This window comes from Dermacentor albipictus, chromosome 2 (assembly GCF_038994185.2).
Source record: "Dermacentor albipictus isolate Rhodes 1998 colony chromosome 2, USDA_Dalb.pri_finalv2, whole genome shotgun sequence".
NCBI lineage: Eukaryota > Metazoa > Arthropoda > Arachnida > Ixodida > Ixodidae > Dermacentor > Dermacentor albipictus.
Window position 1 is genome coordinate 103,680,019 of NC_091822.1, and position 13,252 is coordinate 103,693,270.

Below are 13,252 nucleotides of genomic sequence, written 5' to 3' on the forward strand. Positions count from 1 at the left end.
CTTCGTACGGTTCACCGTGTCTTATGCGAGGCATGAATAAACATCCCTTGTTCGCTCTTCCTAGAATTGGGAAGTTTTTATCCCCGTGGATACCAACTTCTTCGGCATTCGCCGCCGATATCTGGACTGATATTTATTATACCGGAGCTTGCAGGACTTGAAGTTCAAAATGAGACTCGTGGTGTACATCACCCTTCAAGTACAAGTATGCCAGAGAAAAGTCAACTGCGATTTCTGCCCTTGCTTCTGATCCTGTACCACACATGCCACCGCCCTGTGGCGTTCTCTTTGTAGAAAACAGATTATTTGTTGTCTATACTTCAGGTCCCCCTGTTGCAAAAAATATACATGGCAAATGGGGGAATTATACCGTCTGCGGCATACAACGCTACGTTACTTCTCGAAACAGTGTCGAATTTCGGTGAGAGTTTAATAGTCCATTGGATCGTCATAACGCATCACAACCTTTTTTATGACTCCGGTCTATGCTGGTATGCCAAAGTGAGGACGCCTCCGAGTGTTTTAATTTGCCCAAGTAATCGAATTTCTCTAATAGAGTCTTTTGAATATAAAGCTGTTTCTTTGCGGCAAAATATAACTTTTATATTTGTTAGGCATTCATGTTCAAAGGAACTAAGGTCCTACACTAGCGAATCATTCACCAATGGTATTAGTTCGCCACCATTTTTTTCAATGAGTACAAGCGCCGAACCATTTATATCTGCTTTTGGAGGCTGTACTGTTTAGTAACACAAAAGTGAGTTTAGCTCGTACGTAAATGTATCACCATTAACGGAATAGCGGGTTCCCTCAGCTTTGGATGAAAGTGGAAATGCTAGTAGCGCCGTCTTGTGATGCTTTCTCCAGTCCCAATATTAAAGAAATTATTTTGTTACGTGGGCGTTCTCACAGAAAGAAGAAAAATAAAGAAAGGAGGACTGCATATCAACGCCCATGTCTCAGTGAACTTTTTACACCAGCAGGTAACTACGATAAGGTTGGTCACTGATCTGTGTCCTCTACACTTAAACTCTGCACCGCGAGATGGCACCGTCAGTGCAGTCGCAGCCCACAAACGTCTCTGGTAATTGGATATTCCGTAAATGAAAATACATCTGCGTGTGGGCAGGCTAACGCTGTCTTGTAACCGAAATTGATATGACTTTAGATTCAGCCCTTACAAACAGCAGAACCACTTAGACATCATTATTACCCGCGAGAAAATGCGAATTTAATTTGGGGATGAACTTTCAGATTGCTAACATAATGAAAATGAAAACCTAAACTAGCCATAACGTTTTCACTTTCGACGCAATGAACGTGGTACGTAAGTGCCAGAAATGCTTTCTATGTTTTTCTTTTTGCCATTATTATCCTGACATTTCTTTATGTTAGGAACGTAGCATGAGCGTTTCAGTATATGGTTTGCCTGAAGCACTGTGGCGAAATATTTTCTCGTCTGAAGTGAAGCTGTGTGCCTTCTGCTCATTCTGAAAACTGGCAAGCAGGGACTCGTCACCACAGATGTTTTGGGAGTATTGCCTAACACAGACCAGTCGATCTGGGTATCCTAAGCGCACCTGCTGATGATATAAAAAACTGACGCTATGCTCTCTATAAAGGCCGCTTAATGCTTCCCTGCAAGTATAGGTTGATTTGGGAAGTTCAGATTCTGAGCTGGCGTTGTTTCTTACTCACTTATCTTTCAGGTGGAGTCACTAAAGGTAAAAAAAAAGTTTCGTTATGTCTAAAAAACAGAGTGCTGTAACATTTATGTAAGTATTCAAACAATTTCTTTCAATTTTTCGTCTTCGAAGCTCCGCTCACGTATATTTTTCGCATTTTCTTTGTTTCTGTAGTCACGGGGAATTTGTACGAACTGAACGCTACGTGTCTGTATCCGTTACTGAACAAATATTGCGCGGTGTGTGCAAACCTGCAGCACCATTTCGTGAAAAGAGAAATGGGCACAGTGGCTGCTCTCTTCACGGCAGAAACGATAGGCCGCTTCAGATACTTAACTCGTGAAACTGGTTGACACTTACAAGGAAAATCAGCTCATGGTTCCCACTCACGTGCATAGGTTCCTCAATATGCAAATTTTATCCGTAGGCGCCGGATCACTTAGAAGTTAGAGACCAGAAGGCCGGGAGGTCAACCAAGCTTGTGCATGAAAGCTGCGAAGTGCGTGCCGCTTTTGAAATAGTGTCATTTCTGTGGCACGTGCGCTTAATTTTCTGCTTCTAGTCCAGCGAGAAAATTACATTGACGTTCGTATTTCTTACCTTTGTATCTTAAAGAATCGCCGTGCCAAAAGCACTTGTATGCAAATTGTGAAACCTAGTGTGCATCCAGTTTTTAATACTACGAAAGGCTCCTGCTGCCACAATTTGAAGGAACGCACCGCGTTCTCTATGGGTGCACTATTTATAAAGTTTGTCTCTCTTATGTGCTTGCATTCATAAGGTTTTTTTAGACCAGAAAAACTTCAGAAGTTGCATTTTCGTTTTCATACACTGAGGCGCTGTGTCGAGCGTATACCGTGGAACGGTGCGCTGCGGTGTGACGCGTCTCTCTACTCGTCCCTCCATTTTTACAAGTAGTCTTGTTTCAGCCGGAAAGTGAACAACGCAAACGACAAGGGACAGTGACAGATGAAAACGCACCCAGCTACCAATTCTCCTGCCGCTTCAACCGTCTTTTTACTGCTACTTACCACTCTTTATACTACCGAACGTATGACAAAACTATCTTTAGCACCACTTTAACCCACAAGATCATTGGCTTTTTGCGGAATTGTCATTTTGCTCTGTTTATATGCTTACTTTTTTTCGTTTTACTATTTCAACTGTACTTCGGTTTCATTTAATTTATTATTTCAGCTCAGTTGGCTTGTGATTAGTTATTTTCTAGTTGCCTTCCAGCCATTTGAAACAGCGCCGCAAAGGGTGCACCCCGAAATATTAGCTAAAACCTTTCAGTTTTAGCTATGTGCACTGAATAAGCGTTAACCAAATGACGACTGAATTTTATTTTTGTGTTTTCAGAGTGGCCATATTAAATATATGACGATGATGACGTCCTTCGGACTTCTCCCAATGTTCCTGTTGTTTCTTCAAGCTCATACAGCCATGGGTGAGAAAAAAACAGTTTTATTTCATTCTGAATAAAGCAGTATACAGCATGCGATATAAGTAAATCACTAGCGAACTTGCTTGAGAAAGAGCTCCGAATTGTTGCTTAAGTATTTTTTGCGTTCTTTTGTCACACCTCTCAGACAGAGGCTTTTCGTTTATTTTTGTTTCAATAAGCATGCAATTTAAGCATTGAGGAAGCTAGCCATATCAAACAGATGTTTTGGTTTCGTAATACAGAAATGTATAGGTCACTTCATGTCTTAAGTGTCGTTAGGTACTTTAACGCTGAATAGTATGCTTCTAGTCAGTCTTAACTTGTCTCATTGATGCCATAAAGTGGTTAGTACGCGCAGGCAAGAAATGGCCATAGGGAGCACTCGCCACTACTTGTGGCCACTAGCACTGTGAGCGTAGTCAACCACTCAGCAAAGCCAAATATGTTAATATATGATCGCAAATCGCTTTTATCGGATTTTGTTCTCATGAACAAAAATAACTTTCGGTGAATATGGGCCCTCTTATATTCCTACTCTTCGAAGCATTTCGTAGGGGATCGTGTGATAGCTTTGAAGGGATACACAGCCAGCCTATACCTGACAACGAAAACATAAAGAATGATAACAGTTATGAAAATTTGGGCATCTGTTATGCTAAATTTACGTCAACTGTAAAACAATAAGTACTTCCAGCATCTACAGTTAGGTGCTAATGGTTTTCTTTTTCTCCCTCAGTGGCACCTGATTGAGTAGATATACCTACTGCTGCTGAGCACAAAGTCACAACGTTTTGCGCAGCTGCGCCGCGGCATAGAACTGTACGCTACAAATGGCACTCACGAGGTTGCTAAATTCAGCTGCACTTTAAGTATCCCCGAGAAGTGGAGCGCAATACCGAGTCCTACACAGCTGCATCATTTATAAACCTTGTATTGAGATGACAATATGAAATCAATCAATCAATCAATCAATCAATCAATCAATCAATCAATCAATCAATCAATCAATCAATCAATCAATCAATCAATCAATCAATCAATCAATCAATCAATCAATCAATCCCACTTTACTGCTAAGCGCCATGAGTGTTCGCGTCGTTTCAGTTGTTTGCCTGTGCTTTTTTTTGCTGTATATGTTAAATCACTTACATCGTGCCCAGCACTCTATTTTTGAATGACGCACTTCTTCGTGATATGAAGTACTAATCAAGTTTTCCTTTTACCGTTCCTGCTCTCAATATTATCGCATATAGCTTGTCACATAGGACGCGATCTCAACGTTATATTGCGGCGCCGTCATCTCTTCCTTCTCGGTCTGTGCCGAACGTGTATTGAAACCTCTTGCACCTGTTCCGTGTAGCTTGTTTCACCAGAACTTGCCGAAGTCAACTCTCCAGCATGGAGACACTCATGTCACTTTCATTCCAAGAGGCTTATACATTGCAAAAGTTTGCGAACGTCATATTCGTTGCCAATATATAAAACTCCTAGACAATTAATGTAAACAAAACAGTACATAAAAAATAAACGGGCAAGTAAAATACAAGTCAATCAAGCTAGTTGCTTTCTGTTCCCGCCCGGGATTAGTAGCCCACATGGGCGAGAAAACACCAGGCGTTATTAGTCCCAATCGTGCTGCCCTGCATAAGCCTTTGGCGAAGTCATATTTACCAGTGTCCCCAATAAGGCTAAAAAGAAGCGGACTGGTGGCGGAATGTTCCATTCGAAAAGTGCAAAGGCGCTGATAACTGCGAAGTGCACTGTTTTAGAAGAACGTCAAAGTGCACCGACTTTCACTGACTTGGTCGATTCAACCAAGCTATGGGTAGAATCACGTGCCGAAGCGTTTTTGTTGGTCCTCTGGAATTCTGCTCGGAGGTAAAAACGTTAGTGGCGCTACTTGGCCTTTAACAAAAGGCGCGGAACACAAGGAGGGGATACAAGGTAGGCCTAATAATTGCATTTTAAGGCAAGCCAGTTCTGCGGTAACGTGCAAGATGGAGAAAGGCAGGTTCATGATTAGAAAAGATTATCGCTTACCTGACTGAAGCGAGAAAAAAAACTCATACAGGTTTCTCAGAAAAAAGAAAACTTCGCAAAGAAAGAACAATTCGTGCTGTTCCGGGGATCGAATACGGGACCAACACTTTTACGAGGTGGGGGCTTGGTCTTCTGAGCTAAGCAGAAGGCTAGCAGGTTGCAGAGTGAGGCCCAGGAGGTTTGATTTTCAACTGTAAGGCTTTCTTTCTGACAAAACGTATCGGTTTCTTTTGTAGCTTTGTGTTCAGTCAGGTGCACGACAATTTTTCCTCACCAGTCCTACTTTAATGTTCCCATTCAGCTCACAATAAGCTGTAGACTAAGATATATAGCTGCTGCTGCGCCTGGAATGAATGATGGTGCCGTATAAGCATGGTTTGTATTTATCACAATGCGCTCTCAGCGTCACTAAACTTGATTCGGGCGTGTATATCCTGCACAAAGATAGCCACGGCTCAGCTAATTTGAGATGTCAGTGATGCTCTGCGGCTGATCGACAGAATGTGTCCTCGACAATGCAGCTGTCGCCATCATTGTCTAAAGACGCACGAAGGCTGACTTCTCCAATTTACGTTGCAGTAGCTTTATTATTGGCTGTGCGAGCGAAATTTTCTTAGCCTGCCCAACCTCATAGCAATATAGCAATATCCTATAAAGATCTGATAGCACTCGTGTTGATATTTAAGTTGAACACTAATAAACCGGCTAAAACAAGCAAAGAGTGGGCCTGACTTGGTCCTTAAATACATAATTCCAATATTATATACAAGCTTAATGAAGAAGGAAAAGAAAGCTTATTATTAGATGACTCTAGTCCGAGTCCCCGTCGTTGGGAGACGCGGCGCACTTGAGTGGTGCATTGGCGGTGGCTCAAGAATAATAACAATCCTTGGCACCCACATGCGTGGCAACAGTACCAGATTAACACGAACATCTGAATGCCTTCCAGCATTTCCATGTGCATACTATAGCTTATTATGGAGTATTCAAAGAGACCACAATTTTTCAAGAGGTCCACTTGAAAACTTGGAAAGGTGTTCCGCCGGTTGTCGCGCTCTCCAGCACCTGTTTACAGTATGGGTCGTTCAACGTTTAGTAATTATTTACGGGTTTTATCATTTCACAACAAACTCGCAAGGGCTCTCGCCATACGCAAGTAATAATTAATGTATATATACTTCCTGCATACTTTCCCCTTCAGGCTTCTTGATGTGGTGGGGGCGACGATATAAATAAACGTGTGTTGCTGGATTGTTCAAAACAAGTTCTGTACAGCCGGCTCTGCCAAGTGCGCATGCAAGGTGGGCCGTGTGCTCACTCTGTCAGGCGAGCCCGGACCGAAGCGTGCATTACTAGATGTCGCTTCAATTGCTCTCCGCATCCGAGGCATCGAAGATATCGCTACCCGTAATGCGTGTGATGACTTAAAGCGTGTTTAATGAGATTGAAAAGACTAAGCGTCCTCGACAGTTATTCCAAAATGTCATTTAAACTTACGCAGCGGTTCCTTTCAGCTGCAACGCGTACTTGAACGTTGATGTAGCGTTGATAGCGCTTCACTCAAAAGAAAGGTGCTTCTTATTTAGCGCCGTTTGCTTACACTACTATCGCCGACACTCCGGTTACCTATTGCATGCGTACATGTGTATGCTTTGTGCGTGTGAACTATCTATACATAAATTGATCACTTCACCTATCACCCTCCTCATGTGGAATCGCTATCCTGAGAGTTACACGGTCAAGAAAACATCTGCAACACTCGCACAGAATGTCTATATGTTTCCCTCGCCAGCTGATGTTGTCAAATAGAAAAAAAAAACAAGGACTATCCTACATGTCTTTTTCTTTTGTTTCCATGCAGGCGCCGTGATTTTGGTGCCGGGAGTAGTGACATTCGGCGGTAATGTCGCCCAGAAACCTCCTCCAGGTATGCGTAGAAATACCACGCTGCTCTGGTTGCATAAGTTAGTTTCAATACTGCGAATATAATCATCAGTAAATCAAGAACTAATGAGGGCTGTGGGGTGTAGCGCCATAATAAAAATTACGCATGGTATATCAAAGTCTGGGGATTCTTTTTAAGTTCGAAAAAGTCATTGCAGCAGTGCTTAAGCGAATGAAATGTGGTTGAGTCTCAACGAATTCATGGAGATTCAAAGTAATGTGGTATGGCTGTTACATGATATGATTATTCTTCTCATATTCTATTCATGGCTTACAATCTGTTACGCTAAGTGGTCACTCCCAGCGACAGCAACAGTTTCAAAAGTACCGCCTGCCGCAATAGTTACGTCAGTTTTGACATTTATTTTGGAACAACATTACGAAGAGTTGTTATGAGCGAAATTAAGAACGTAAATGCTGATAAGCGTATCGACGCAAATAAGCGCACAGGAAGACGCACATGAACAGCCGAAAAAGACACAGGGCACGCGCTGATCCTGCGCCTGTTCTGTGTCTTTCTCGGCTGTTCGTGCGTGTCTTCCTGTGCACTTACCTTCCACTGATCGGCATTTCGCCATCTAGCCCGTCTGCGGTGTTGTTAAACTAATAAGCGTTACGATCAATAGACCGTCAGTGTCATAAATGGTCAAATTTCCACAGCAGCTCTATCGGGATACGCTTCCTGAAATGAAAATTTGATGCGACATTTCGCACTAGAAAGGTAGAAATTCTGGCGTTATCCTTTGTTTTCATTTCTGTCTTCTACCAACTCCTTCCGCTGCTTTCCAGCATAGCACCAACGCCAGAGCGCGATGTAACAGCTTTGCGCCGTTAAGTGCGCGATGTGATAAATATTGTGCGCTTTGATGGTTCTGCAGCTCCTTTGTATAAAATTTTGCTTGCTGTTTGTGCTCATCGCCAGATAAAACGAAATCATACCAAAAACAATGACCTATTATTTCATGTCACTAAGCTTCTCAAATGGGCGCGAGTAAGAGCTCCGTGCTCCCTCGGATTTAGTACAATGTGGTTTCTAAAATGAAGAAGATTTCGGGAACATGCAAGTGGCTGTGCATTTTCTGCAGTACTGATTAATTGATTGATTGATCGATCGATCGATTGATCGATCAATTCAATGAGTGGCGGATTTTGACGAGCTGAAGCAGCCCTTGTTTGAAATACTGGGCGAGTTTGTATGCGTTAAAATTTTCGGAGCGCAGAAGGACACGTAGGTACAAGGAAAAGTGACATCGGAAGCCCTACTAACAACGGAAAGCTTAACCGCCGAAGAAAGTATGGGTGTACAAAAAAAGAAAACAACAACATTAACAACAAATGTGAGCGTGCGTTTGCACGGATATGCGTATACTTCGTGATTCAGCTTTCTTTCCCCTGGCTAAGTATGAATCAGGGAAAGTAAATTCTTTGATCATTACGAGAGTGTGGCTGCTTAGCCGTATACATTCCCGTGTAATAATATACGCCAGTCACGATTTACCGGGAAACCTTATAAAATGACAAAAAATACATTTTCAAAGTCCAGAGATTCTGCATCCTTGGCAACGGGCGGACAGATTTGCCTTGAGTGTATTCCACAATCGATTTTTTTTTTCGCTGAGCTTGCCCTGTGGCATAAACGTGCATTTCAATTATATGAAATCGTGGATGACGTCCTCAAGTGGAAACTGCAGTACTGGCTTAGCGTACGCGTTTCTAGGAGGCGACCTCTATAACAGTCGCTCTGCTGTGATCGTAGCCTAGTAGTTCTTATTATCGTCTTACAAAACATTATCCTCTTACATTATATTATCCTCTACATTATATAACGAGGGTCTTCAATCCATCCACATTGATGCCTTCAGATATCATGTGTGGGTTTATTGTCCCTCTCCTTGTTCCCCTCACCCAAAAAGATCCCGTACTCGTGACGCCTGCGGTAGAAAGGATGTTCCATATCCGCCGCCTAGGTTTGTGAGAGGTGGTGCTGGCTAACACTCGCAAGCTGTGTTCTAGCGTAAAACAGCGATTGTGGTCTCATTGTTTCGATTTATTAATACGCGCACGACGCAGCGTGATACGAAATGTAGGGACTAAATTTCTTCATTTATGCAAACGCCCACGGGAATCCATTTTGTTTTTCTTTCTTTTTCGTTCAACCTTGCAGTAGTCCTGACTGATGGCAGTGGAAAAAACAAAGTAGTGGGCAATGCAAATCCTCTTACCGGTGTGGTTGCTTTGGACGCCGATAAGCTCAAAGATGGCCTCGGTGAAGCAACAGCTCAGGATCCGCCATCGTCACAGCCACCAGCACCACCAACCCCAGGGGATGATGAAGATAATACACCAGAAGGGGAGGCAGATAATCCATCAACGGGGCAAGAAGATGACCCAGTAGAGGAGGATGAAAATGAGCCAGCAGAGGACAATGAAGCTGAGCAAGTAGAGGATGATGCAGAGGAGCCAACAGAGGATGAGCAACCACCGGAGCAGCCAGAGGAGTCAGATGAAGCAGAGGAAGAGGGGGCAGAGGAAGAGGGGGCAGAGGAAGAGGGGGCAGAGGAGCCCGCTGCCAGAAGCGATCAGGCTGCCTGACTCCTATTTCCATGGCTGCAATGACAAGATCCAGTTCAGCTGTGTCACTGAGTGTGTATATAAAGACCCACTGGCTCATTTATCTGCCTACCTAAATGTACGCGACAAAGTGCACAAGGTTAAGAACATGCGTTAGAAGGGACCAGGACATGGTTGTAGAACTATTCATAGATGATAATTTACAGCCTGATAAGAAAAGGTTCAATTTGATTAATTACAGGGAAATAACTTGCGCTATCGACTCACATTTACAATGAAAATATCAATTTTCGGGCGGTGCCTCCAAGCCCCTCCCACGATAGAGTTTCGTACAAATACTGGAAGGAACTATAGCGTTCGTGTCTGCGACAGCTGCAAGCAGGGTTGTTAAGCCAGTATGGCAAAGGATGCTTAGTACGTGTTTTTGACGAAACTTCGTCGTTCTAGCTTCACATGGCTTCGTGACTTTGCAAGCAACTGATCATTTTCAACAAAGTACTGCCTTATAAATCAATAGACATCATTAAAATTGTTCGCCAACGCTATTTGGACACATAGCCACGAGCACATAATCCCGATATTGAAACCATTGTGCCACGGATGCATGGGTAAGCAGAGACACTGCAATTAACAGTGATTGTGCGAATCAACAGAGTCTTAATGCTTTCTGCATTAAAACAATAATATGGAGTGCTTTGTAATTTAGGGTAATCAAGGCGGATAAAGCCCAATACACGAAGCCACAATGACGTCTAAAGCCAGAAGCACGAAGATTACATGAATTTATTTACTAGACCTGGAGGGTAATTCATGAAGGCTAATCCCATGAGGATTGAACGAGCGTAGCTCCAGAGTTTCTTCTAGTATTTATTGTACGAAACTCTATGCTTCCCACCAAGAGTGACTGCCATTTTTGCATGCCTTTTGTGGTGTCGGTAAGTTCGGGGCTATCCTGGGGTCACCTGTTCTGAAGCAGTCTGAAAGCGCACCGCACGCCTTGCAACGCAGGCTTTGGCACCCATTGCCGCCGCGAAGGTGTCGCTGTTCTTTTCTGCCCGCATTTATTTTCCTCGCGCAGTGAAAGCAGCACAAACAAGACAACGCCTGCAGAAACTATTTCGCGTGTACTATTTCAAGGTGATGGCTGACGACGCATGGCAATCATAACGTATTTCCGTCTCGTGCAATCATAGCTTCCGAGATTGCCTTCGTTACTCGGAGGGAGCCGTTGCTGGCGGCGCGATTCTATTTTACCACCTGCAGGCGTTGCCGAAATGACGTAGGGTTCAGTTGGGATGTGAAAAAGATTCAAATACTAAATTTATACAGTACCGGGGCGCTCAAATTTTACCAGATTGCTTTGTGACACCTAAACTTTAGTTCACAGCGCATAATTCAAGCTAGAAAATTGGTGTGAAGGCCCTCTCAGTGCAAGAAATGGATGATAATAAACATTACTATGTAATCAGGCTTGCGGCATTCATCACAATTTTATAACCACCAAAGCTCATTTGCCACTATCTAGCAATGTCAAATTTCAGAGGCACGTTCTTAAAGAGTCACTATAAGAAAATAAACCAAGCTAGATTAAAAAACTAGGCTCCTGTAATACCCACTTCATTATTGGTAGCGAGAGCATAGCTTTTGTAAGTGAAAAATAACAACAAAAATAATGTATTGGAATGGCGCCAAGTATTCTCCGCAATGGTATCTCTCCTGTGACTTAAGCACTAGATGATTCTTAGAGGACAGCACGGGCTAAGGTCACGTGGATATTCCGCCAACTCGACCGTTTCCGAATGGCCAGTTCAAATTTATGGGAAGAAGCAGCACCTTCATCGTCGGCAAATTTCTAAATATTAAAACACATTCTGGAACTTCACGTGCCAAAACCATCCTTCATTATGAGGCATGTGATGGTGGGGTGTCCGGAAGAAGTTGGAATTTCGGGAATTGTGTTTCCGGTCACCCACTGCACGATATACGAAAGTCATTGTATTTGACCCGCTTCCGAATGTGGCTACCATGCCCGGGATAGAAGCCACCACCTAAAGCTCAGCAGCGCCCCGCCATAGCCTCCGGGCTACCACGCTATCGCAGCGGGTGGCTCTGTTCTAGGCCACAAAGTCATATACTGGCAGACAGCAAACAATGATAGACTTCTAGACAAATAATCTCTCGATGTGGCTGTACTTGATATTTTTCGTTAATGTCCCTTTAGTATACGCCTAGTGCGAACAACGGATTGCAGTAAGAGTGGTGGCGTCAGTCTACACATTGATGCCAAATATACAATTCTTGCTGCAGTCCGCTGTATTGGTTACGTTGGACGAATGTGCGGAGAAGGGAACCTGTGGATTTTGACTATAGCCTTTTACTAGCTAACGTCTTGAAAATTGGCAAAAATTCCAGTGCATTTCTTGTCGCATCCTCTTACCCATCTAAGTAGATGGGTAACCTGCGTTTCTTGCACGTGAGGTGGATGTCCTTTGATCTTTAACCAGATGCATCGCGAAAAAGGACGTCCAATTCCGTGCAACTTTGACGAGCTTCCACCTTACTGGGCGAAGACCTCTGGTGTCTGAAGCGCGGTCGTTTTCGCGGAGTATATAGCACATGCCGTCATCACGAGCTATTTGTGAGCCCAGCTGATTGTCCTAAATGACAAGTCTTTTACCCACGATATCACATAGGACATGATGGCCCGATGCAATCGAAAAAATTCAACGGAGAATAAAATTATTTCGAAATCCCTGCCATACTTGATGTTCTATTGAACGTAGATGTGTCTTCACTGTGCGGCGCACAAGAATAAAAGAGCATGATTGTTGGCTCTGCTGGAGCGACTTAAAACGATGCGTGTTAAGAAAGGTGCTACAGCAATGATCGTTCATTTATGTCGCGTGAAAAGTATTATAAACTTGTCGATCTCACCAATGGAAATGATGATTAGCGCCGCTATAACACGCTGCGCTATCATGCACATGACTCGGCACTGCCGCACTTATGAAATCGGTGTTAGAATTATCCATTCGCTCTATGGATGTTCTGGCGACATTGAAGATAATGTGTTTTAACATTCTGTTTGTGAAACGGCCAATCACCATCGTGGTTCCTTATGTGTGGAGGAACATGTGGGACTATTAAAAAAAAAGGAACGTACGAGGGCGTTTAGTTTGTCCCGCATACAGGAATGTAGAATTTTCAAACAGGTAAAACGTTGATTTTGCAATCTTTTTTTGAAGTTCTAGCAATGAAAATTGTTCCTTAAGGCATGCGTACTTCTAAAAAGTCGACACTCTATCCCAAAAAGCGAAGCATTGGTTTGATCCGTTTGATCCGTTTGATCAAACCTTAGCCGTTTGATCGGTATTACAAATTGCAGTAAGCATTCGCTCACTAGTGAAATTAACAAGCGCGTTGTCACGTGCGCACAGTCTATACGGTACAAATCTCACCCGATGACCGCGAACGCTTGCTGTTATAACGACGTGATGAAGAGAGCCGACACCGGAAGCGAAAGCTTCGTGCTGCCTTTCGCTTCGAGGCGTCCCCGAAACTTGTC

At 43.4% G+C, this 13,252-nt stretch overlaps 1 protein-coding gene across 4 annotated transcripts in view; it reads left to right on the forward strand.

The window, feature by feature from the left end:
- LOC135921090 (protein rpi-1-like) overlaps positions 1 to 12,444 on the forward strand; it is a 71,934-nt gene extending 59,490 nt beyond the window's left edge. The window contains exons 1-5 of one of the 4 annotated variants that reach the window (XR_010570452.2): positions 1,580 to 1,724; positions 3,048 to 3,135; positions 7,034 to 7,099; positions 9,281 to 9,759; positions 12,192 to 12,444. Coding sequence is in view for 3 of the 4 variants with exons in the window: in XM_070533822.1 (XP_070389923.1) it covers positions 3,066 to 3,135; positions 7,034 to 7,099; positions 9,281 to 9,708 (564 nt within the window). In the remaining variant the exon portion in view is untranslated. Of the gene's footprint in view, positions 1 to 1,579; positions 1,776 to 3,047; positions 3,136 to 7,033; positions 7,100 to 9,280; positions 9,791 to 12,191 lie in introns of those variants that run through there. The other 3 variants (XM_065455422.1, XM_065455423.1, XM_070533822.1) reach the window with 3 other exon arrangements.
- Positions 12,445 to 13,252: the final 808 nt, after the last annotated feature.